Raw genomic sequence first — 25,543 nt, 5'->3', positions numbered from 1 at the left:
GAGGCGTCTTAAGTGGAGCAATGGCCCAAACAATTAAGAGGAAGGAACATGGAGGGGGAAAAATGAAAGCTCCGCTCTTCTCCCCCCTCACTTTGCATTGTCGATTTGAAATCCCTCTCTTTCTCTTCTTGGAGGGCTGCCTGTAATGGAGCTAATCTGCCGTCGTTTGTCCGAGCCACAGGAGTTTTGTCAATAACAATCAGCGTTTGGAAAGTGTAATTAAGGCCGAGGCTTTTCATTAGGAAGAAGGGAGGGGGCCGTCTCCAGGGACAGGCATGCCAATTAGAAACTCAGGCACGCGTCGCCGGGTAATTTCAGGGAAAGGAGGGAAGGAGAAAAAAACAGGACTTCTTTAGATTGGAGAGGGACCCTGCTGCTCTTTCAGAGGAGAGGAGGAGAGGCTTAATGGCATAATAATCAGACAGGGGTCCCAGGCAGAGGAGGCAGGAGGAGGCAGGAGAAACAGGGACTTTTTGGGAGGGGGGGGAGTGGGGAGTGGAAGCCTTCCGAAATGATAAAAAGAAACGCACGCTGGATCGCTGGAGGAAAATGGGGGAGGTAAATAGCGGGGATGTAGAGCCCTTGAAAAGAACGAGAGGGTGCCGTTGATGAGAACTGATCAATTAAAGGAATAACGAGGCAGTCAAGGGTGGAGTGTGAGACGACCCTCTCTAATGAGGAGAAAACAAAGGAGCTGTCTTTTGCAGCCCTTTATCACATCGTTCCATAGCACTTAGAGCGAACTAAGCCCAGTTAATGTTAACCATGGACATGACACATTTGTTATCACCTTGAGTAACTGTGGCTTTTCCTCTTGTAGCAGCAAATTCTCAATAGGAACATTTGTATTAGTTTTTAAAAGATATAATTTGTTTGTTTTTTTGTGTCTACAATATATTTTACAATTTAGGCCTTTATTAACTGAAGCCCTGTTTCCAGTGGGGAAAACCCCACATGGAGCTTTGCCTGCACGCCAGGGTCAGATGACTCTGCAGTAGACACAGGATTTAAAAGGCTCCGATTGGCAGTGATGGAAATGTGACACCCAGGTTAATGCGCTAATTTGGCGAGACAGCGAGGCCAGAGAGTTTACGGTGCATTCATGACGCTGAAGATGTTTCACTGGGGGAAAAAACTGAAAGGCAAACTCCTCTACCGGCAACTGGAATGGAGTCATTTGTCTTTTTTAGCAGTTTTACCCGTGCTTAAATAACCCTCTGTGTAAAAGAGTGGAGCGTAATCGTGGTTGTCTTTGCAGCCGCTCCGATTCCCTCTCTGGCCACACGTCCTCAGACAATCCCTCCACATTTTTCCATAGAATCCATCTTGTGTCACCTGCTCAGCCATTGAAAAGCCCCCTGAACTCTTCGGTGGACACGGTTACATTAGTCAAGGCCGGGTCCAAATTAATGTCTACCTGGATCTCCATCTGTCCCAGAAGCACCCCCACCCTTTTTCTGCAGTGCTCCCTAATCACCCCCCCCCCCCCCCCCCTCCCCATCACTGTGGCCCCACTCCTCACGTGGCCCACCAATCAAAATCATAAATCTCTTATTGAACCGTGTTTTCTTCTCGTTTTGAACCCGAGTGTAAAATTGCCCGAAAAACCAACTGAACTCGGTGGCCCTCTTTTTATATGAAGTAATAGACCTTGACAGTAAGCCTGTAAAAGTCAGTTTAGATTTTGATGAGAAATACCTGCCATTTTACTGTAATTTACTTACAAGACCTGACTTCCCCCCTCTGTGCCCTGGCATGGGTCCTGAAAAGCCATAAAATAGATTGAGACAGATACTTATCAAGAGAAGAAGGAGGGAAATCTTTTTCTTCTGCCTTCACTCCGTAATGTTATTGGTAACCATACCGTAACCTCTCTAAAGACGGATCAACCCGAGAATGGCCCTCGGGTTAAAGGGGTTCATGCCAGAATGCTTCATTTCTGAAAGTGAAACACACACAATGCTATTACTCTCTGAGCTACGAGTCCAGACATCATTTCTGAACGGTAAAATGAAACGTTTCAGTCTATTGTAACCAGAAACCCCTTTTTTAAATCACTGCGTACATGTCCCTCTGTATTGAGACTCACATTAGATAGATCGTCTCTTCTCCTGTTCAGAGACACAAGCACACGGTTCAGTTTAGTTCAGTTCTCTCAGCTTAATTCATTCCAGGAAGAAAACCAATCATTTAATACGTAACTTTAAATAACTTTAATTACACTTTTATTTAACAAGAACATTAAAGGGCTAATCGGTAATTACCCAAATAAACTGCAGGCGTATTTAGCATGTAGCATAAATGAAATGAAAACGTTGACATATTGACGACCGACCATAAATGAAATTATAGGCTTGTTAATCCAAACGTTACTGATGCAAACAAACATTTAACAGGATCAGATAATAAACTAAAGTAAATTTAGCTCCTCTGTGGTGTCAATCAGATCAAAGCAAATTCTAATCCAAGAGGCATTAGGCTATGAAGTGGGACTTCCTGAACACTAAACCTCTCTCTTATTTATATATATATAGATATATCTATCTATATATATATATATATATATATATAGATATATGTAGTGTTGACAAATGAGGTAGCCCTCCCCTCACTCTGCATTGAGCTATGAGAACCCCCCCCTCTGACAGAACACCAGACGCACAGGAGGCTTGACATGACAGGTGGACACAGTAGCACAGCGGTGTGTGAGTTTGTTGTGTGTGTCAATGGGCTGACTCCTGTCTCAGTTAGCGACCAGGTGTGGTGTAGAGACCCCCCCCCCCCCCACCGCCCATAAACAAAGCATCCTCAGGGACGCACAGGGTCAACTGCGGTCAAAACCACAACATAACACGCACGTGCAGAGGCAATTTGCTGTTTTTTTTTAAATTATATACCGTAAGGATTCAAGTTAAAACAAAACATTTCTTAGATACAAAATCAAACTCCCATGTTTTAAAAATGTATTTAGTCCTTTACATCCTGCTGATTGGTTCGTGAATAATGTGAACACTAACCAAAAAGGCCTCCATGAATTGATTCCATCGCAGGGGCCGCCGCTGATTATCCCTCCCGCCAGCATATGGGAAATGGGTTAGGATTATTATGGTCTGCTTCTGCTACGACAACAGAGAGAGCAGACAGAGGAAAGACAATCAGGGCTCATCAGCCGACTCCCTCACACCTTTATTTACCCCAATCCCGACGAGATGAGGAGAATTAGCATAATGATTTCTAACCCAGATATAAGGAGGAATTTCTAATTATTTATAACATCTTGGGAGCCTCCGCTTGATCTGTCCAATAATGTTAACATAATTGCATAAGTTGTCAAAGGGTGTTGGAGGGCTAGTGGAGGGACGCCGGTGGAATACTACGCAGCCCTGTGTTTCCTCTGTACAGGAAGATGGAGTGAGGGTCAGAGAAGTGGAGCAGCTGCAGGATGTTGGTGTGCTGTGTGGATTTGTGTCTGTCAGACTGAAAAATGAAAAAAAAATACAAACGGAGATGTAGCATGTGTGCGTTTTGCAAATATATTGTTTTACCTGCATGTATTTAAGTGGAAGGAGAAAAGCTGTATTTTGGGAATTATGATGATTAAATTACATTTTTACATGGCTCAATAACCGTTTTCTGTCATATACTGGCAAAGGCATAAATCCAGGGTTAAAAGAAAAGTTTCGAAAAACACCAATGTCAAATGCTTTAAAGCTGAAAGCCCTGTCAGGAGGAGGAGGCTGAAGGAACCATTACACTGAAACCCTTTATTGAAAACCCCCCGAATACAGTAAAATGCAGGGGAGTCGCACAGAAGCGGAGGCGGTGCCTCACACATCCTGTCCCTCTATAGCTAATGCTAGAGTAGAGCAGAACCCACTCTTTTATTGTGCAGCAATGAAACTCTTTCATTGCTCCGTCCTGGAATCAGACGCTGCACTTGAATAATGCATTAGGCCTCTTGCCTGTACACTATGTAAATAGTCAACAATGGGCAACAGTGGTAACAACAGGTTTGGGTCCGCTGCAGTATTATGTAAAGTGGTCGGGGGGCAGCGAGCGCGTGGCTCTCCAGCCCGCTATTGAGTCCGCGGCAGGCCCCTCTGAGCGCAGGGGGACACGTCCTGCGCCCCGGGGCCCGGAGGGGACACGCGCAGAATTAATGAGGCCAATTTAGTGCTGGACCAGGATGGTGTCTACTTATGGGTCCTGGAGGACTATAGGAGCTTTGCCTCCAGCCATCCCCCCCACCCAACTTTACCTTTTACCCCAGCTCCTCCTACTGCTGTAGCCCCCAGGAAGGTCCTGTACTCGCTGGAGGACGCCCGAGCCACCTTCACACTGCAGAAATGAATGCTTTAGGAATCCAGATGATTAACAAGTGGCCGTGCTTGGTTAGCAAAAGATGATTTATCATAGAGCATGGCACAGAAAGTACACACTGGTGTTTGTTAAACCACCAGCAGGGCCCAATTTAGCACTGGGTTCCCTTTAGTGCCAGAAAAAAGGTCTCCACACACCCAATACAAAAAAATGATCACAACATTTTGCTTTGAAATTAACTGCTCTTGGCCCTCATCGGATTTTGCTGGTGCTAACCTGGTTTTCCTCTTCTTCTTCTGGTTCCCAGGTAACATAGAATACAGCTGTCCTGCCACAAACGAGTGCGAGATCACGAAACGAAGACGCAAATCATGTCAGGCCTGTCGCTTCATGAAATGCCTCAAAGTGGGGATGCTCAAAGAAGGTAAGAAGAGTAAGAACATTTTTTATTATTCCTGCATCCACAAGATACACATAACAGCACTGTATGTATTATACATATATATTTTTTTGGGTATAAAAACACATTTATGCAAAAACAAAACCTCCATTCATGTAATAAGGGGAATAGTGGAATACTACGACATCACGCGCTCATGATGCTTTTATTTCTGAGCGAGAGATCTACACGCAGACACCGGTTCTCGGCCCCTCCCTCCTCCCCCTCCTACCTACACAGCAGTAAATAATTTGCAGTTGAGCCGGGGACAGAAATATGCTGAATAGGTTGATCCCGCGGTCTGAGTAATAGAAATGTAACAGTATTCCGCCTGGAAGGGCTCAGGCCGGGTCCCTGAGCACACACGGTCTCAGCTCTCCCCGGCATATTGATCCACTAAATGTTTTCCGAACATCTCAGCTCTCTTCCTGTGGATGCTCCCCCCCCCCTCTTTTAAGTCACACCAGCAGGGAATTCAGCGACAATTAAACATGCTTCCGATGGATTTGTCTGGCTGGGGCTCACTCCCCCCCCACCGCCAACCCTCCCTATATCGCAGTCTTAGACGGAGCTCCCTGAGACCCAGAGGCTCGGCAGCTCGTCTGAGGGGGGGGGGCACCTATCCGTTCCCTCTTATCCCATTGTATTAGTGACTGTGCTCTCACCTGCCTCTCTGTAGCTCTTCCTCACTTGTTGGTGGCTCCAAGAAGCGCCAGACAAATGAATAATGAAAGATATGTGGCTCGGGGGGTGAAGTGACAGTGTTGTATTTATTCAAGCCTCCTCTGGGAGCAGCTTAGGGATTCTGTAAGGAAAGATGTTATTCATTTTCTTCCTTTCCTCAAGTGCTGATGAGTGTGGGTCAGGTGGGGCGTCTGCAAAGTGTGATCGTCCCTCATAGTTATATAAATACGAGCAGATGGAAGATGTAACCATGAATGAAATTCTGCAAAAACCATACACTTTTTCAATTCCCTGTCAGTCTCTTTAGAGTATATATATATATATATATATATATATATATATATATTCCACCATTATCCTTCCTATTATTCATCGGAGAGCGGGATTTATAGATGCATATATATCCTTTTGCCACCCGAAGCCGGAGTCATAGCCCGTATGGATCTCCTCACAGTAACAGAATCCCCGGGACTGCATGCAGCCAGATAAAGCCTCAGTGCCAGAAAGACAGAGTAATCGCATTACTATCTGATGAAAAATTTATGCCAATATATCATCTTGGTGAATAAGAGACTACAAAAATATGTGGCCGGTGCTATAAATGAATGACCAGTGTCAGGTCAGAGTTAAAAGAGTGTAAAACTCAAATATGCAGACTTCGGCTAAGCCTGAGGTTCTAATGCACACTTCTGTGTGTTCAGCACATTGCCAGAATAAGAATGACCCTCCTCTTTTACATAGCGACCGCCATCACCAACCTCTGCAACTATTGTCACAGAGTGATTGAAGCCTTGTGCCGCTGCTGCCGGAGATCCTGATTCCTCTCACAAACGATTAAACGCGCTCGTCCCGATCGAACGGGGGGGGGGGAATGCGAGGTGCAGTTTTGCGTCAGCTCAGCCACGAGGCAGTGTCACCGGGGTAGAATGGAAAGAGAGAGACACGCCGGTGTGGAGATGGTCACCGCTCATGTGACTGAGGTTGCAACTTACTTTCATTACCGCAGAAAGGTCACATTGTATCTGAATGGAAAGTCGCCTAATTATAACTCCTCAGCTCCAACAAAGTACAGTGCTGCCCCCCAATGAAACAGAAGTTTCAATCCATCACTATATCCCAACAATATTGTGCAAATTTAGAGGAAGGGGTGGATATTTCTAATTTTACACTTCAAACAACGAGTTCATATAAGCAGGTGTAGGGAAAATGCTCCCAGAAGATCAGCGGTCTAATTACAGGAGAGCTTCCTAAACCCTGTGTTGAGTCGCTGTACTTTCCCTCGACTGTATAAAGGAGGAAGTGATCAATAGAGGAATCAAATGTCGGGGGGGGGGGGGGGGGGGGCCAACAGGTTTTTCCTCTGATCAATGGAAACGGATCAGAGCTTAGAGCGAGAGAGACGACAAGATACTATTGAGAGATTACATTGACATCATTCAGTGGCAGTTACTCCCTGCACCGACTTCCTTTCCCCCCCGCTCAGCCACACACAGGAGCCTCCATGTACACAAATACACCTAGAAAAAATATTTTAAAAATATATTTAGCTAGACTGACCATGGTCCAGTTTTGCATCGCAGCCTGACTCATAAGAGTTGAGTCCATGTTGAGGTTGGAAAGCCGACTGCCACATGATTGACTGAAGTTCCACTGATAGTTGGAAGTTTCTCAGTTGGATGATCCTTTTTTTCTTTTCAAATTAACATCTTATTAGATTTCAGACTGCCAATGACCACGATGAAACTTAACCTCTTGGCATATTGACAGTTTTGATATTAATATGCACTCTCCCTGAAAAATAAATCGTTGTCGCTACATTTGCCGTGTTCTCACACCTCTTTCTCTTTTATTTAAAAAAAAAAGCTCTTAGTGACCAATTAACCATATTTTTGGACTAAGACAGTTTTTGAAAGACATCATTACGCTCAGTAGAGCGCGTACACAGCCGTCAGGGCTCAACAGCCACCTTAAATTCAATTAAGCTGCACCAAATTACACACACTCTTAGATATCAGTTCCCTATATGATGCCTAATTCTTTTTTTTTTTATCCAAATACATGAATTATTCCCTGGGAAAATGGGGGAAAAAGTAGAAATATTTGGCAATGTTCCTGGATCCAGATATATCCACCTTAACCATACCCTTCCACCACAACTTCTCACATGCACACCTCACATGGTTTGGTCATATATAAGTCTTTGACCTCGTCTAGTTCCGTACATGTCTGGTGCCTTGACTACAGACAATGTATTGTGTCCTCACAGTGTAGCAAGGTAGAAGAGATCTTGCGTTACGAGAACATGGCGACAGTCGTGTACATTTACTCAACGAAGAAGCAAAGTGTGTTGGGGCTGATATACAATACACCTCTCATTGTCCAGCAGACATGGCATGAAGAGAACAACCACGTCCCACAATAGCCCCATTACAGTCGCATACACAACATACAGAACATGCATGCAAACCACACCACGCTCACATGTATGGCCCCTGAAATACTAGACATGTAAATGCGCCCGTGTGTCACTGGCCGTCTGTTAAAAGAGCCTCCAGGATGTAATGACAATGTAAGATAGAAATAAAGAAGCTTCTGCGGATAAAGTCTCAATTTGAAATGTTGAACTCTTTTCATTACTTAAATCTAAAACAATTAGCAGTATGAGCAGGGATGTCAGCTCAATAAGGGATGATGCAGCTAACCTGTAAATGGAGCATGTGACGAGGGTGTCACTATGGCAGCCCCTGAGGGTCAGCAGATTGGGGGGGGGGGGCGCAGAGGCCTGACAGTTTTTCCGCTACCCTCGCTCATCACCACTCGTGATAAAAAATGCTGCAACACACTTTACAAGCATGCAAAGCTGGCAACGGGGGGGGGCTCTTTGAAATAGTGCTGATGGCGGTTTAACAGGGCGGCTTCCTTGAAAGGCAAGGTTCACCATGCCTTGCCATGTGGCCTTCTGATTTTCCCAGCTAAAAAAGGGTCCGCCTAAGCCCCCCTTGGCATTGCCAACCATCCCAGACATCCTGACACTTTCCCCCAGGGAGAGACACCCAGAACAGGTGAGCGCCTCAAAATAAGGGCCCCTAGCACGGCCGACCGCACAAAGTGAGTGAAGACAGGCTCTTCTGTAGGAGTGTGCTCGGAAGGGGATTATTATTGTTTTTGCAGAGAAAGAAGAGCCCCAGGTCAGCTGGCCCCAGCCCCCACCCTGAGGCCTTGGCTAATCCGTGCACAAATGCCAGCCGCCTTGGCCAAAAGCCCTCTCCCCCAGCACACCGCTTTGAAGAGATGATACCCGAGCTCACCCGCCGCTACCCTTGCTACACGGTGTAGTAGGCCATAAAGCAGTGAGACCACTTTGGACGAAATGGTCCTCAACCCTTTTCACACTTTCGGAACACATCTACTGTTTACTCTGGAAGAAGCACAACACACCGGTCACTTAAAGCTTCGGGTGTCACCAAAGGGACATTTGAACCTCACAAAGGCTCCTATAAAGTCCTGGACTTAGTGCCTGACAGGGCGAGTGAATGAATCCCTCTAGCTGCTCTTAATCACTCTCTTCCCCTCTCTGCCTGTGTCTGGCCCGGTCGGTCAGTAAAATGAGACAGGTTAGTGCCAAGCTTTAATTCCTGTCAGCATCTGTTAATTATGGCCGGGACTGCTCTAATTAAAAGAGGCACCCATCTACCTTGATCGCTGGCTTTACACCGGCTGACACAGCCACATGACTCAGGCAGCCGAGAGGGTCGCGGGGAGCAGAAGCGCGGCCACCTGGCAGCGGCCGGGCTCATCGGCAGAGTGTCGGGGAGAAAGTTTAGAAAGTGGTGACATCAGGTTTGACAGCGAGAGGATTTTTTTTGTCCGCGCCAGCAGTCGTAACGGCAACATGTGCGCTGAACTGCAAAGTTCTTAAGCACTTAAACCCGAGCAGCGAATGCAGGGAGGGTGACTTTTCTCGAGATGCCTTCACAGTGGAAAAAGGATTTCTCGATATGATACACGTAAAGTTTCAATTGTCATCGTGTGGGATTGTGCGTGGGTGTGTGTGTAAAGCACAGGTTGTTGCTATCAGATGATTCCCCCCCCAGTGCCTGCTGGGAAGGTTGGGGCTCTGTTGGGAATCGGGGGTAATTAGGTTAGTGGGTTGTCAGTGTCAGGAAATTGAAAGACAATCCTAATCAGATTTGTGTTTCCAGGGAATCAAATAATTTATATAAGTAGACAAAATCTCTATTCTGCAGTTGCACGATAATAATGCAGTTTGCTCGACACCCCCCCTCCCCACCCTGCTCTCAGTTTTGGTAAAAGGAGCCATGAGAGATAAAAGTAATTTTTGCATAAATCCCCTGTTTGTTGAATAAAGGCCAGCGTGTCTAACAGACATCATCTGATTTCCCTTTTCCGCACCGGGCGACCTCCAATCGCCATGCATGGGACACATCCAAACTCATCCTCTCCAAGAGCACTCGCTGACGGACAAATTGTATTAGGCTCATTTGCGGTGGCTATACAATGCCCGGGTTTGACACCGTCCTCCCTGTTATAAAGTGATGAAATCATCAAGGAAGTGCTCTGGCTGCTGGGTGTTGTTCGCTCAGAGGACGCGCAGGGGGCTGACAAATTAACTCCACCACCACCACCGCGAGCGTTTCATTGAACCTTTCCTCCTCCAACCTTTAGTATTAAATTTGTTTTGTGTCTGTGGGTGGTGGGTGGCGGGAGGGGGGGGGTTGCATTATGCATACAAGGTAAATTGAAGGGATTCTCCCTCTTGACAGGATTAAGATATCAGGGATATTTAGGCTGCACGGTCACAGTGACACTCAACGGTGCAGGATATAAATGTTTGCATACAATTACATTAAATAACCAAATACCTGCCCGGTGGTATCAAATAAATAGAATGAAGTGTCGATGAAATATTTTAACTATGCTGGAAATTAATAGAATAGAAAAGACATCCAAATGGAAACATCCTTATCAAATAATGAGATAATAAATAACTTATGTTATGATGAGGCCGGTTTGACATTTACAGTATCAGTGTGGAACCTGGGCCCCTAGGTGTGGCCGGGGGTGATAAGGCCCCGGTGCTCCTCCAGTGAAAGAGGGGTGAAATAAGGGTCTTTTATGGGAAAGCAATACCTAGTTATCTATCTGCTGTATGACAGTGGGTGTTGTGTACACTGTGTGTGGGGACTGTGTCTTTGCTTGTAGGCTGGTAAAGTTTATTTTTTCTGGATCCCGACAAGCACACACCTGAGACCGCTGTCTCTCTCTCTCTTACACACACACACACACACACACACACGCGCGCAAGGAAGCATGTAGCTGGCAGCTAATTAGTATGCAGTCTGCCTCGACCAAAAACCTAAATAATTAGAAGGCCAGTCTGTGAGATCATTGACCCTGCGTTAAATATTCATATGTTTAGACCTGCTCCGGGCTCAGCTGTGTCACAGTAGACCAGCCAGGCATGGACCACATATGGGAAGGCAGCCGCGCCTCTGACAGATTCAGGCACACACACACACACACACACACACACACACACACACACACACACACACACACACACACACACACACACACACACACACACACACACTCTGATGCACCTATGCAGTCCTTTTACAATGCTTACATACAAGCTAGAGACGAGCGTGGTCAATCCCACCACAGCTTTTAAACATCATCTAATAGTATTTTGGGGTGTATTTACATATGGAGGATTTATTTTGCATAGATTTGTGTTTTTTACCGCTGTAAAAAATCTTGAATAATTCACAACTTTTCATTTTCATGTATTTTATTAAAGAATGCCCAACTCCTCATTGAGCGTCCTCTTGTCATGTGGCTCCGCAGGGGTTCGTCTGGACCGCGTGCGAGGAGGCAGACAGAAGTACAAGCGGAGGCTGGACACAGAAAACAACCCGTACCTGGGTTTGACGCTCCCCCCTCCCACCAAAAAGCCTCGTGAGTACTGCTCTGCCACTTGCCCATTGTCTCCCTCCTCCTTCTCCCTCTGTCAGGCCAGTTCAAACTGAGACAACCGAGACTTAATCCGAGGCCGGACTCATGTTTCCCTGTCTCTTCCATGTGTGGACAATGATATTAAACGATGATGAATACTAGTGTTTTAAAAAATATGCCTTGTACTGGCATGCATTCAGTAGGGAGAGGAGCTTTCACTTGGTTCCATTCATTAGTTTGCATAATGAGAAATAGAAAGAAATAGTAAAATCGAGGCCACCAACAATGAACAGGATATTTCACCGATGTACAATTCTTTCTTATCAGTGCGATGCATCTTTGTGCTCCGCTGAGTTCTGCTGTGATTCGACCTCTGACCCCTGACCCCTGCTTTGCTTTGACATCTCCCCCCTCCTTCCTCCTCCTCTCTCCTCAGTCACAAAGATCGTGTCTCACCTGTTGGTGGCGGAGCCGGAGAAGATCTATGCCATGCCCGACCCCACCATGCCCGAGAGCGACATCAAGGCTCTGACCACGCTGTGCGACCTGGCTGACCGCGAGCTGGTGGTCATCATCGGCTGGGCTAAACACATCCCAGGTATAACGCAATTATTTTTCCTCCATTCTCTTCATTTTTCAGCTTTATTTTGAGGCACTTTCATCCCTTTTTTAATTTTTTTTTTCTATATTTCTCTACCTCCTGTCTCACACACACACACAGATAATTAATGACAGCAGCTCATACAGCCTCGGGGTGTGTGGAGGTTGGAGGTGGTGCAAAATGGACGTAGCTGCGAAAGGAACAAATCAATAGAGGGCATCTAAAAAATCCCTGCATTGAACGGAGAGGGGGGGAACACACCCGGTGCCAATGTATGCTGTAATCACCAGGGAGATTTAGAGCAAAGTTGGGGACCTGCCCAGTCAAACAAGACATCATATCACACACACACACACACACATATGGACACACACGAGCACACACACACACACACACACACACACACGTTGAATTATTGATGGGCATAATCGTGTTTCTTCCTTGCACCATAGACATTCTGATAAACGAGGTGTTAGGTTATGAGAGGCCGTTGAAGTTAGGATGCACTGCCTCACGTCGGCACAGATTTTGCTTCCTTCGAGAGTTTCGCTCTGATTTTGACGGAGAACACGTTGTTTAGCCGCTCCTTTATTTGTTTTTCTGCAACCAAGGCAGATTCTCCTTGATCTCGGGCTTGACCCCCATAACTCTATAACATTACAGTGCCGCAGGCGCGGAGCGGGAAACAAACTAAATGAATGTGTCCCTCAGCGGCACCTCCATAACCTCATCTTCTCATCAGCATAACTTGGGACAGGCAGACAGCTGTCAGCGTGCATGGGATGTGCGACATCGCTGCAGCACCGAGGCACACACATAAACTGGCTCGGTGGCGTGTGCATACTGGAGCATCATATCAGTTCATTTAGGAGATAAAGCCACAGATTCACCTGTTCGTTTATTTTCCATTAAAAGGAGGAGGACTCCAGCTGACCTCAGACAGGTGCATTTTGTTCTGAAAAGGTATTAGAGGCACTTCTCAGAAGGAGGGGTATTAATCGGGTACAGATCTGATAGTAAGGAGATTAGAGATGGATATGCTCGCAGGCCCTGGCTTCAGCCGTGGCCCCTTACGCGTCTAAACTGTTTGGATCACTCCTCGCAGACCCTGCGTGGTCAGCACCCTGAGAGTTTAACCAAGGAGCTTACTCAGGACTGGATCACAACTGACCCGATAACACACTCTCATCGTTGTGACCCAAAAATTAGAGCGGCACGTGAAACACAAACACTGCCACATTCCCATGCTGGCTCCTGAGGGTAGATTGTATGCAGGCATGGTGGTATAACTCAGGACGACACACACACACACACACACAAACACACACGTACATACACACACAGGAGAAAGAAAGTCTTATAATTTTTATTTTATTGTGGACAAAAACAGGAGGACGCGTAATCGCCTGAATGTGAAAATGGTAAACAACATTAGAAATTTATGACATTTTTAAATTTGTCTTCATTAATAAACTCTTGACACACTGTTTATATACACTGGGTTGAAAGTTTTCAGCTTGTATCCTGGAGTGCGTCATCATTTTAAGATGTGTACACTCTAACTCGGATTTTATGTGTCATCGCGCTGAAGCTCCGCTAATCAGATTACCCTAACACGTATTGTACAGTGGACTGATCCATAATGTTAATGGGATTTGCCCCATCAGACTGCGGCAGAGAACTTGTCAGTCCGAATGTGTCGATAATGATCATATAACCCAAAATGTGGGGGCAGTAAGCCTGCTCCAACGGGGAGCGAGTGCCTTGTACCCAACAGTTGCTCTGCACCTGCAAGTCGAAGCAGTTTAAGTGGATTATTCTGGTCTGTACAAACACAGACAGTCAGACGCTTGTGCTGTTGTTTTATGTTTGGTCACATTTTAACTTTTATACAAGAATCACACGTATACCTCTTAGATCAGAAAGACAGTGACAGAATAAAGACTTCCACTCCAGCGAGAGTGCCTGGTTTGTGCCGGTCCCTCTGGTGGTGTCTGTATTAGGACAGTGGGTGTCCTCTGGCCATGAAATGGCTGCATAATTGAGTTGTACATGGCTGAACCTGATCAGAGACGGTTCACTGGTTGAGCGAGACTCCGTGCACTAACACTCCATGCACCAACGGTACCCCAGGGCGGCCTACCATGCTCCGCTCCTACCATATTTCTCCCTGCATCCGCTCCGGGACAAGAAAGGAATGGAGGTATAAAACTGCTGATTGCATTCTGATAGATTTTTGCAGCCTTAGGCAAAGGAATTAAAAAGATTAACAGTTCATTATGAACTAGACCACATTGATTAGGGCCATTGACAGATGGGCCAATAACTGAAGTCCAAACGTAACAATTTAAATGTCACGAAAATTGGCACTTACCTTCTCCCAATTGATTTTTAAATTTCCCCTATTCTAAGCTAACATTTGAAAATGTGTTTCAAAGTGGCATAATATGGAGTGGAGTGGCCCTATTGAGTTTTAATTGGAGGGCAGTAGGAGGACATCAAAGCTCTGTCATTAGCGTAGATGGTGTCTTTGCCGCACCGGCTCCAATGTCATCTTTGTCATCCCGGCCCTCTTTAGCATACCATGAAAGGTCGGCTTGCATACGTGAAGGTCTTTATCTGTTGAATGGGATTTTAAGAAATGATTTGAAATGAACTGAAAACACAGTTAATCAGATCAGGTGCATTTGTTAGTTTAATGAGTTAGACATCGAAGGCTGCTGTCACTTATCAAGAGCCTTTTCACAGGTTGGCCATCGCCAGGCTGTGGCCTCGCCCTCGCTCTGAGTCTGCGTTTGATTAATTGATAATCGCTGCGGAGCTTTCGGACACGAGTGTGACCGCTCCAAATAGCACCATGAAGCAGTCTAACGCGGCTGTTGCCTGGGGGGCAGGGTCATTAGGAGCGGTGGTAGGGGGATGCTGACAGATGGCTTGTTGCTCCTAAGGTGCTAACAACCTTTGACACACATAGCAGTGCACTGTCCACCCCCTCTGGCCCCCTTCCATCCCATAAAGCTGCATTTCACTCTGTCCGAGGGGTTTAGGGAGGAACTGAGTGTTCTGACAGCCTCGGTACACCCGACCCTGTTTACCACCTTGACACTGTCGCCTTCCTCAGGAGTGACAGAACGTCGGCGTGACCCCTGAAGCCCTGAAGCCACCCCGCGTCCCTGCCCACCCGCAGTGGGAATGTCATACGTGTTCATATGTAAAAACTGCGGCGCATGCTGCTTATTCAAGAGGCGCTTGTCGTTTGGTGTTTGCCAGCTTCCGCCGCAGCTTCCCAGGCCCGAGTGTTCTCATCTGGGAATTCTCTGAAGGGTGAGGGGCCAAACAAACATTGACACTCTGCTGCTGCTGCCGCCGCTCCTACACAATAAAACATATTTTTGCTCTGGCATGTCACCACTAGAATGTAAAATATTTAAACAACATTATAATTTATACCATGTCAAGCACCCAATTTTTGTTTATAGTGTTGAGAAATTAATTTCCCACATCCTTTTCTTGTGTCGCTACATTTTTGGGAATTAGATGCCGACCAGATTAATCTAATGAAACAGGATTGGTTTGCATTGTTCTCTTCATTACTGGTGTTTTGGGAATATTCATCATCTGTGCGTTATTGGATTCCAGCTCATCAGCCCCCGCGGTTGACAGACAGCCGCCTGCCGCGTTAGCTGCTAGCATCGGAGGCAGCGACGTTAAAAAGAGATCGCACCTCGTGTACGTTGTCGTGTTTGTGTCAGCTCAACCCTCCGCCGTAATCACCCACCCGCCTGCCCATCAGCCCCCCCTCCTCCAGCCCCCTCCGGGCTCCTGTTTTCTCTTTGCCATTAAATTGTGAAATCTACTTACTGTGTTGCCAGCCTGATCCCACTCAAGCTGCGTAATCTCCTTGTAATAGAGTGTGAATACTGCCCAGCAATAAATCAGCACCTCATCAGTGCACTATATTAAATATAGACACCAACAGACAGCTCTTAGTATATTCAATTTACCCTCTGACGTAGGCTTCAACACGGGAGATAAAGATAGATTGAACAATCAGGTGGATGCTGAGGCCCCGGACCCGGGCAGGAGAGCAGGAAGACGGCGGAGCGGCTGCGGGGAGATTGAGATGAGGGCGTATCGGCGACAGACAGGCAGTCAGGAGAGTGCACGGCCGGGAAGGGGTCATTTGCCAGGCAGGGTGGGGGGAGGGCTTTGTTTAGTCACTGTGACGCATGAGCAGGTACATGAAGCATCACCATTACATATGTGTACACTGCTCATATTGTGAATCGGTAGAAAAATTCATACAAATACTAAAAACACATCCTCACGTGTGGAACTTTCCACAATATTTGACTTAAATTGCTCTGCAGGAAATCTTGAATGCTGATGTGCCTTTAAGTGATCGTCGGCAGTGCACCATCCCTCATTAAGCAATGTTGCTTGATGGCAGCAGAGATAAATTATGTGTAATTACGGCAATGATTAAAGCCTGATTCGCGCTGGCCTTTGCGGCTAAACAAGAGATATGTAACAGTCAGTGTCGGGCGGTGGGACCCTGGGGAGGGCTAAAGACTTCCCCAGGGTCACAAGGTCACTGGGTCCAGATTAAAACAAGGGGATTACTGTATTTGACGTTATTCCACCTAATAACGTTCACAGGCTACTGGTCAAATCGCCCATTCCCCAGCTACTTACAAAGGGATAATGGGCTGGTTATCACGTCCAGAGTCGGCAGATAGCTGTCTCTCTCTGAGAGGGAGCGCCGGAGCTGAACAAATTAAACCGAGATAAATTTTCAGTCTTCAACCTCTTTTTTTTCCCGTGTGTGGAATCGTTTATTCTGTATTGACACGATTTTGTTTGCTGTAAAAACTCCCGATCTGTCATTAATATCATCATCCAGGGGAAGCTGGAGCTGTTTGTGTTGTACATGTGGCTGGACGACTCCAGGTCACATTATTTATGTCAAGCACAGCAATTTATTACCCAGCAGCTATTGATTGGGTCCTCCTGATGTTGTCATGTAAATTCAAGAAGAATCATGGTCGGCAGCTGCAAGCCACACACACAGAAGCACACAATAACACACACACACACACACAAAGAAGCACACAAACAAGCCTGTGCGCACACTCGCCATTATAAAGCTGCTCTAAATTGCCATTCATTGCCGTACTGGTTATAGATCTTACACTGTAGCGTGCCCGCTCTGTCAGATCACAGGAATCTATACAATGAAAAGTGCACACCTTCTTTCCGTCTAATATTAAAAGCTTTGATACAGAATAATCTCGTGATCATTCGGTTCAGTTTGAGGTTAGAAGAGGGGGGGGGGAAAGAGACGTGCTGAACCTCCGGGGTCCTGTTAGGGGCAGTTTTACTCCAACTGGAGCCCGGAGAGCACTTGACTTGGCTGAGCTGAGATTGCCTCTGGGCAGGAGTCTTCAGGGCCTGCTTGTCCTTCTGATAGCTGGCCATGATAGATCAGCCCGCGTCCAGGCAGAATTACTCTCTTTCCTCTTTCTATCTCTCTCTCTCTCTTCCTATTCCGCTCATTCTGCGGCCCCCCTTTTCTCCCTCTTTCTCTTATCTCGTGCCTCTCTGGCCCATATCTTCTCTTCTCTTTTATCCCCTATTTCTCTCTCTCTCTCTCTCCCTCTTGCCATCTTTTTTCCCCTCCTCTCTCTCTCCCTCCCTCCCTCCCTCCCTCCCTCCCTCTGTCTGCTCCGTTGTCTGATTGAGGCTGAGTTACGAGGGGGCTGCAGCTGGAGGGGGCCACCGTGCCTCGTAATTACATCTCTTTTTATTACCCGTGCTAATGGCCCTCGGGGAGAGGGAAACAATAATAAATTAATAGAATATGAACTCCAGCTCAACAGAAATCTCCAGCATTTCATTTTGGACCGTCCCATGATCTGGCAGATGAAACGGCGTGCTGATTAATCTCTACGAGGGGTTGGGAGCAGCCGTCTGTGGGTTCGGCCTGCCCCCTCCTGCCAACAGCCGAGGGCTTTTGGGCCGATAAAGGAAGAGATGATAGTTTTGGCTTCTGTCGCTGGTCTTCAGTCGGACTTGTTTTCACCCTCTGAGCTATGAATGATGGTGTTGATGCAGTTCGTGGTCAGCTGGGCTCTCGGTCGTCCATAAATCTTTTTCTCCCTCTGTCTTGATTGAACCGGATTTCGGTCGTTTGCATGCAGGACGAAACACCTTGGAATTTGAAAATCCTTTTAAGAAACACATGCATGATGTTTTTGATATAAGTGGGATGCTTACACCAAAGTGAACAAAGAAAAACTCTGCATGGTTATTATCTCTGTATCCCCGCCACAAAGACTTTTAGACAGATATCTGCGGGTGCACTCAGCAGTGGAGTGGAAAAGGCCCTTCAAGTGCGCAGACAGGCCTGTCTGATTTGGTCAATATTGTGTCATGTTTGGTCAAACCCCGCCAAGGCAGTGGGCTGGAAATGAAGATGTAAATATTGATATTTCATTAGAGGAAATCACCCACTCCGACGGCACTTAACCGGGCCACCTTCAGAGTGTGGCGGCCGGAGCGCCGCGTGACCTGCGGAGTCGGGAAGTCACTTCATTACTCGATTAAATTGAGTGGAAAAAGGCGAGGCAACGACACGAGATCCCATTTGGAGCGATAATTTAGGCCCTGAAGAGAGGGGATGGAGCGGGGGGGAAAACACCACCTCTCCATCTCACAACACTGGATTAAATTCAAGGACTTTTAGCGTCAAAGGTAATTGTAGGCTGCTGGGCTGCATGTGTGCATATGGCTGAGAGGTGTCTGCCGTATCAGAACAACTCTAAAGCCTCCACAACGAGCCCTGAACAAGGCCTTCACACGGGCTGTCACATTGGGAGCAGCGCTTTAGTTCCGCTTCACTCCTCCTTGGCATTAAAAGGCTCGACGAAGCCGCGCCTGTGATTGCGATGCCAACGTGATGCGGCAATCAAGGCCGCGTCCGCGCTTGCATGACAATTTCCCCTCCGGCCAGTCCACATGCTGTCCAACTTAATGGCCACGTATGCAGACAAGGAAATAACACAACAGAATTTTAAAGCGCCACCCGGACACGGGTAATGGTGCGGGCCGCCGCAAAATATGGCTTATTGCCTCCGCTGATAATAGTTAAGTGTTGTGAGTGCTTTCGGCAGTTTGCTGCGCGCGGTCTAATTTGGGCTCTTCAGACCTCTGACCGGTCCAGTCGGGCACCGGCACCTCTCTGTTCTCACTCTATTCTACTGACTATTGATTCCCCTTCAAAACGTGAAGGCCCTCACATTCTGATCACAATCTGTTAATTAATGTATCCTCCAGCTCTTCCCCTGCAGTGGTCATCACCACGATAAGGGTAATTGAACACTCTGGTACCACTCTCGCTGGCTCTTCTTTTCTCTCTCTCTCTCTCTCTCTCTCTCTCTCTCTCTCTCTCTCTCTCTCTCTCTGTCCTGCTTCTTTTTTAACTTTCTCTCACGCTTCCTCATCATGTCTTTTATTCTCCTCACCCTGAAAGTACGTGTACGTGTACGTGTGCGTGTGCGTGTGTGTGTGTGTGTGTGTGTGTGTGTGTGTGTGTGTGTGTGTGTGTGTGTGTGTGTGTGTGTGTGTTCTCAAGGAGAAGATAAACATCAGGCTGGTGGCTGCAGCCCAGTGAGATCATTTATATTTAAGCGGAAACGTGGGGCATGTGCGTGCTTGTGAGTGTGTGTGTGTGTGTGTGTTTGTTTGTGTGGTGAACAGCCCTGGTCAATACTGTAATCTATCGCCTCTTAATCACGCAATGGCAGGTTGCGTGGCAACACCAAAACTTGTGAAACCAATCATATTAATCAGTGGCGTAACAGAAGAGCCTAATACGCTGTCAGAGAATGGGCCGCCTGCAGGCACCCAGTGCAGCGCGGGGGGGGGATGTGGGATATGAAGGGGGGAAAAGTGGAAGCTGAGTATGTCCATGTATATGTGTGTGTGGGGGGGGGTCATGCAATTTCTTGACAGCTGAAGGATAGCACGAGGGGAAAAACTGGTATGAGACTTGGCTATCTGGCTATCTGCGCCTCACACTCTGCCTTTACCGGCTCTAATTTGTTTGAGTTTCTCAGCTCATCTTTGGGGGATCTAGCGGCTTGTTCTATTTGATGTTCTATTCTGAGCACATGTAGAGGTGTTGAAGGGGAAATGACAGCGGTTCGATGCCACCGAGCCAATTTCAGCTCATCCAGCTGCTGTTGTTGGAGAATGAGACCCAGGGTTTAAGCAGGTCTTCGGGCTGGGCTTGAACCACATGAACCCAGCAACTCTTATGTGTGTGTGAGCGAGCGGGTGCTTGTGTGTACTTTTATGTGTATGGATTTATGTGCATACATATATGTGTCACGATCCACATGTGCGTCTTGTTTGTTTTCCTGGTCGACACGTTTGTGTATCCGAGCACGTCCATGAATGTGTGCGTCTTCGTGTGTGTGTGTGTGTGCGTCCCCTTGTCACCTCCTCCCGCTACACAGTGCATGTCATGTCCTCAACCCCTCCAATGAGAATGTGTCTCGGTGCTAATCCCCCTCACACCAATAGAAGTGTGACAGGATACAAGGGGGTAACCACATGGCTTTGTGTATCCCGGACCTTTGCACCGATTTACTGTCCTCACTTACAGTAAAGCCCACTCAAGTGCTCTGACACTGGCTTCAAAGAGGACCTTCCACTGTGCATTTCAAATTAAACACCTCTCGCTGACATGGGCCTCACCGTGTACTCCCGGCTGCCGCGCCGCAGGACCTTTTCCGGGGGTTCACATATCAACATTTTTTAAAACTTTACAACAAAGGAAGACTTGTGACTGGACCATTGAAGCCTCACTATTACACTTTTTTCTCTTCTTCGAGAATTCAAAGGTTTGCGTCCCGTCTTCTCACACTTTCCTCCTCTGTCCCTCCAGGCTTCTCTGCTCTGTCGCTGGGAGACCAGATGAGCCTACTGCAGAGCGCCTGGATGGAGATCCTCATCCTCAGCATCGTGTTCCGCTCGCTGCCCTACGAGGACGAGCTGGTGTACGCCGAGGACTACATCATGGACGAGGAGCACTCGCGGCTGACGGGCCTGCTCGACCTCTACGTGTCCATCCTGCAGCTGGTCCGCAAATACAAGAAGCTCAAGGTGGAGAAGGAGGAGTTTGTCACCCTCAAGGCCATCGCTCTCGCCAACTCAGGTGGGATTTCTTGCGCTCACTGACGCATCAGAAATGTCAAGTGCCGTGATATTGGATTGAAGTAAATATCGTGTGCATTTTGACAAAGACATAATTTTACAAAAGAAACAGAAAAACCCAAATGATTTTAGGTTTGAAGGTTTGGATAAATATTTAAATTTATTAAGAGAAATTAAACACTGTTATATTTTATTATTTAAGCATTGCATGATTTGTCCCAAAAAATTATAATATATCTTTAGTAAGATTTAGCAAAAGCCCTCATAAGACATTTATTAAAGATATATTTGACTCTAAACTTAGTCACTATTAGAGGCACAAACCTCTTATTTGTTTGGAATATTAGACATAATATTTGTTGTTGCTGTATTATCTTGAAGCTAATTTGAGTTACTTTGTTAAAGATTTTTCAAAAAAACTTAATAATTCCACTGTATTTTATTACATAATATATTACCAGAGCTAATAGTAACAAACTACATATTGTTTTAGCTTAGTATAACATATACATATCATTTTTTATTGCATAAGTTGTCATATCTTTTTTTTAAATTTTCAGGATTAATTCAACCCCAAAATAAAATGCACTTTTGGCCAAAAATCTACCAGTAAAAAGAAAGTAAAGAAAAAAAGAATTAAGCATTTTGTAGCATAATAAGAATTTTCTATTATACATTGCATGGACATCAGTTTTACTGAGATGTTCTTCAGGTTTATTAGTAACTCAGAATATTTCACTATGTCCTGACTGGCCCTCTGACTAATGCACGCTGCACAGTGTTATATCCAGACGCAGCAGGGTTCTGTCTAACAGAGTTTTCAGAAATGACATTTCTCCGTTTTTCAGGAGGTTCTCGGTGTAACCTTTAGTGTGGCGCTCGAGATGGAGAGATGGAGCGGAGATAAGGGCAGTGCCGGAGACAGAGGGATGGAGGATTGAGCTTTTTTTAATTGAACACCTTCCGTGTTTGGGTATTTCTCCGGCGCTCCCTCTCCCCCTCTCTTTCTCTATCTCCATAACAGTAGCTGGAGGGCACAGCAGCCACGGGAGATAAATTTAGCATTTCATTAGGAGCACAGGGGCTGTCAATAAAATGTGTTAAGTCGAATGGAAAGAGCATCAGGGAGTGATAGGCCTCGTTTGTTCCGATGCGGAGACGCCACGCCGCTATTGACAGGCTGCTTTTGAGGAGGCACAACCTGTCCCGCCCTGATCAATGCACGCCTGGGTCACCGGGCCGCTCTCTCCCTTGTTTTGTCCGGGGCTGAAAAATGAAAACGCTGATGGTGGGGCTTTGCTGTCAGAAAACAGAGCTCTGGTCGGGGAGGTGGGGCTGCAGGAGAGGGGAGAGATGGGGGTCGAGGGAGGAGGAGGTGGAGCAGGAGGAGGAGGTGGAGCAGGAGGAGGAGGGTGTCCGGAACGTTAGAACAAGGTCTCTGGGAGATCGCTCTCCTGGGAGCCCCTCTGTCTGACAGCTGTGAAAATTCATAGCGATTGATTTTGTAATTAGCAGTTTATCAATCGGATCGACGTGGGCTCACTGATGGATTGCGAGGAAATTGTTTCTTCAGAGTTGTTTTTTTTAAGTCTACCCCTCCTCCAAGGGCTACCAGCGGAGCGCTCGCTGGCTCCTGCCCTCCTTTCCCTCCCATCTGTTGAGATGTCTTTATCTTCCTTTTTATTTTCTCCTCTTTCTCCCCCCCCTCCCCTGTCACTGCAAAACATTTCATCACAGCACAGTTCCAATCACGGTTTATTGCTAAACTGTGTGCGTGTTTGCGAAAGTGATAAACACAATAAAATATTAGTTTGATTTGTAAAAAAAAAAGAAAAAGAATGCCCGCTTGCTCGGTTGTGAATTCAGCCTCCATGAAAAGAACAAGAGATAATTATGTCACACCACATCCTCAACTGAGTTTTTTGTCTCTATTTTTTTGCCTTTTGTTCTTTCCATCCTCCCCCTCTCCCCTCCATCCCTCCCTCCCTCCCGCGTTCACTTTACAAAACGACCTACTTCATTTTACCACTGTGGATTTGAAAACCGTCAGGGTGAGAAATGTCTCAAGGTCTTGGGAATACAGTTGTTCCAGTCAATGAATTTGGGGCGAAGTCTGAAATCTGTTTTGCCTTTTTATTGTCCCGCGTGGTAAAATATGCACCGCCAAGGTGAGACGAGTCAGGCAGCCAATGACATGCTGCCTCTGGAGTGCCAGACACCGGTTAACCAGTGTGAGAAAGCGCAACACCCCTGGACCGAGCGAGAGAGAGAGAGAGAGAGACAGAGAGAGGGAGAGAGAGAGAGCAGGAGCAAAGCAGCAGAGAAAACAGAGGCAGAGAAAAGCGAGAATGAGAGTGGAGGCTGTAACATGATGTACAGAAGGAACGGAACAAAACAATGGCCCTGTAGAGAAATGATATAGAAGCCAGACTGAAACTAAAGACCGCTCCAAAAACGGAGAGGTGGAATAGATCTAGGTAGACTAGAGCTGAGAGAGTCATAGGCTGTGTCTGAAATCACTCACTAATCACGTTTTTTAAGTTTTTTAGAGCCGATGTGAATAGCGCCAATGTTAAAGTAAGTAAAGAAATAAATTGTGATTAGTCCCTCGATCTGGATCCACACCAAAATGTATTGGTTTCCTCTTTGGGTCATGCAGCAGGAACATTTTAATTTGCCTCTTCTCATCCCTTTATTTACATTTCCTGGATTTGTTGTTGAATAAATTTAAATTTCTCGTCTCCTTGTCTGTGATGGTCAGAAATTCTTTTGAGGGTGAAGCAAAGGATTTAATTGAAAGGAAGTGTTGAATTCATCTTTACAGCATCCAATTCTCTAATGGAGCCCCCTCTTTTTTTCTCCTCTTTGTTTTTTTGTTCTAAAGCAATGTGTCCTTTGGAACGGAGAGGTGTTTAATGTGCACTTACTCAGCAGAGATTGGGTGCTATTCATGCCATTGTTACTGGAGGATAACATTGATTTTCAGTCTCGCTGGTCAAGGGCCATATGAATATCCTGCCCAGTCCACCAAAGAACAAATATATAAATAAATAAAGTAAAGCAGATGTTCTCTTTTTATGATCTATTCTTTATCTTGTCAGGCTGTGAGTTATGTTTATAATGTCTCCCATACCTTGCTGCTACTGACGGAGCAGTAAAGATCAATCATGAGATTTAATTTTGTTTTAGAAAAATCCATTTCCCATCACTCCTGTTATATTACCAGTGTCTCAAAGTGCAAACTATATTTCTCACAAGTTACTTTTTCCGCCCTTTTTTTTTCAAATTTGAAAACCCATCAATCCTCACAATCCTTTTCTTCTGCTCTCTCGTCCAGACTCTATGCACATAGAGGACATGGAGGCGGTCCAGAAGCTCCAGGACGCCCTCCACGAGGCCCTGCAGGACTACGAGAGCAGCCAGCACCAGGAGGACCCGCGGAGGGCCGGCAAGCTGCTCATGACCCTGCCCCTGCTGCGGCAGACGGCCACCAAGGCTGTGCAGCACTTTTACAGCATCAAAGTGCAAGGCAAGGTTCCAATGCACAAACTCTTCCTGGAGATGCTGGAGGCCAAGGTCTGATCGGAGGGTGGCTGATTGGCCATGGCAACAGAGGAGGGCTGCGTTTGGCGAGACAGAGAGGGACCTGAACCGAGGCGGAGGGTCCTCAGGAGAGGGGGACCCCCACTGACTAAGACTGTCCTCTCTCGCTCCCCCTCCTGGAACCCCGGGGCCCTAAATAAAAAAGAAGAAATGCAAAACGTGGTTATTAGTATAAATATAAAAAGGATGCAGATTAATTTAAAATATATAAGAAATACTATGTACAGTAATAATTTTTGGGGTTTTTGTTAATCGTTAGTGGTCATGCTGTATATGAAGAAGGACCCCTCTGCCCCTCAGCGTCTTCAGAATAAGTAGTTGCCAGTTCTTGATAGAGACAAGTTTTCTTTTTGTTTTCAGAAAACAAAAGTTGTTAAAATTTGTTCAGGCAGCAAAGTTGTCAACAACCATAAACAGACTCAGTTGTCTCCTAGTTGTGTTTTCGCCTGGACCCAGCCAGGACCATGTATATATTTATTAATGGAAGACTGAGTGTACAGGTCAAAGTCCGGGGAACTTGGTGGCCATTTTCTCTTGTTCTCCTACTGGATAAAAAAAAAAAAAGATGAACTAAAATTGTTACTTAAATGTGAACTCTTATCAGTTTAAATGTCCTTGGATATACCTCTCCAGAGCAGTGAGCAGGGTGGTCTTTGTGGATCCTTCTCAGTCTGGAAGACTTGCTGGTCCCATGTTTA

The 25,543-nt window shown here is 46.3% G+C and overlaps 1 protein-coding gene across 8 annotated transcripts in view; it reads left to right on the top strand.

The window, feature by feature from the left end:
* The window catches only part of esrrb (estrogen-related receptor beta), a 39,426-nt gene extending 14,602 nt beyond the window's left edge, over nt 1–24,824 (top strand). The window contains exons 2-7 of one of the 8 annotated variants that reach the window (XM_053434635.1): nt 4,628–4,753; nt 9,192–9,194; nt 11,315–11,446; nt 11,859–12,020; nt 20,974–21,243; nt 24,580–24,824. In XM_053434635.1, the coding sequence (XP_053290610.1) occupies nt 4,628–4,753; nt 9,192–9,194; nt 11,315–11,446; nt 11,859–12,020; nt 20,974–21,243; nt 24,580–24,824 (938 nt within the window). Of the gene's footprint in view, nt 1–3,998; nt 4,011–4,627; nt 4,754–9,191; nt 9,195–11,314; nt 11,477–11,844; nt 12,021–20,973; nt 21,244–24,579 lie in introns of all 8 variants that reach the window. The other 7 variants (XM_053434638.1, XM_053434636.1, XM_053434631.1 and 4 more) reach the window with 7 other exon arrangements.
* Nucleotides 24,825–25,543: the final 719 nt, after the last annotated feature.

The sequence above is a fragment of the Pleuronectes platessa genome, chromosome 11, assembly GCF_947347685.1.
Source record: "Pleuronectes platessa chromosome 11, fPlePla1.1, whole genome shotgun sequence".
Lineage (NCBI taxonomy): Eukaryota > Metazoa > Chordata > Actinopteri > Pleuronectiformes > Pleuronectidae > Pleuronectes > Pleuronectes platessa.
Note: the sequence above shows the minus strand (reverse complement) of the source record. Positions and strands in the feature narration are given on the sequence as shown.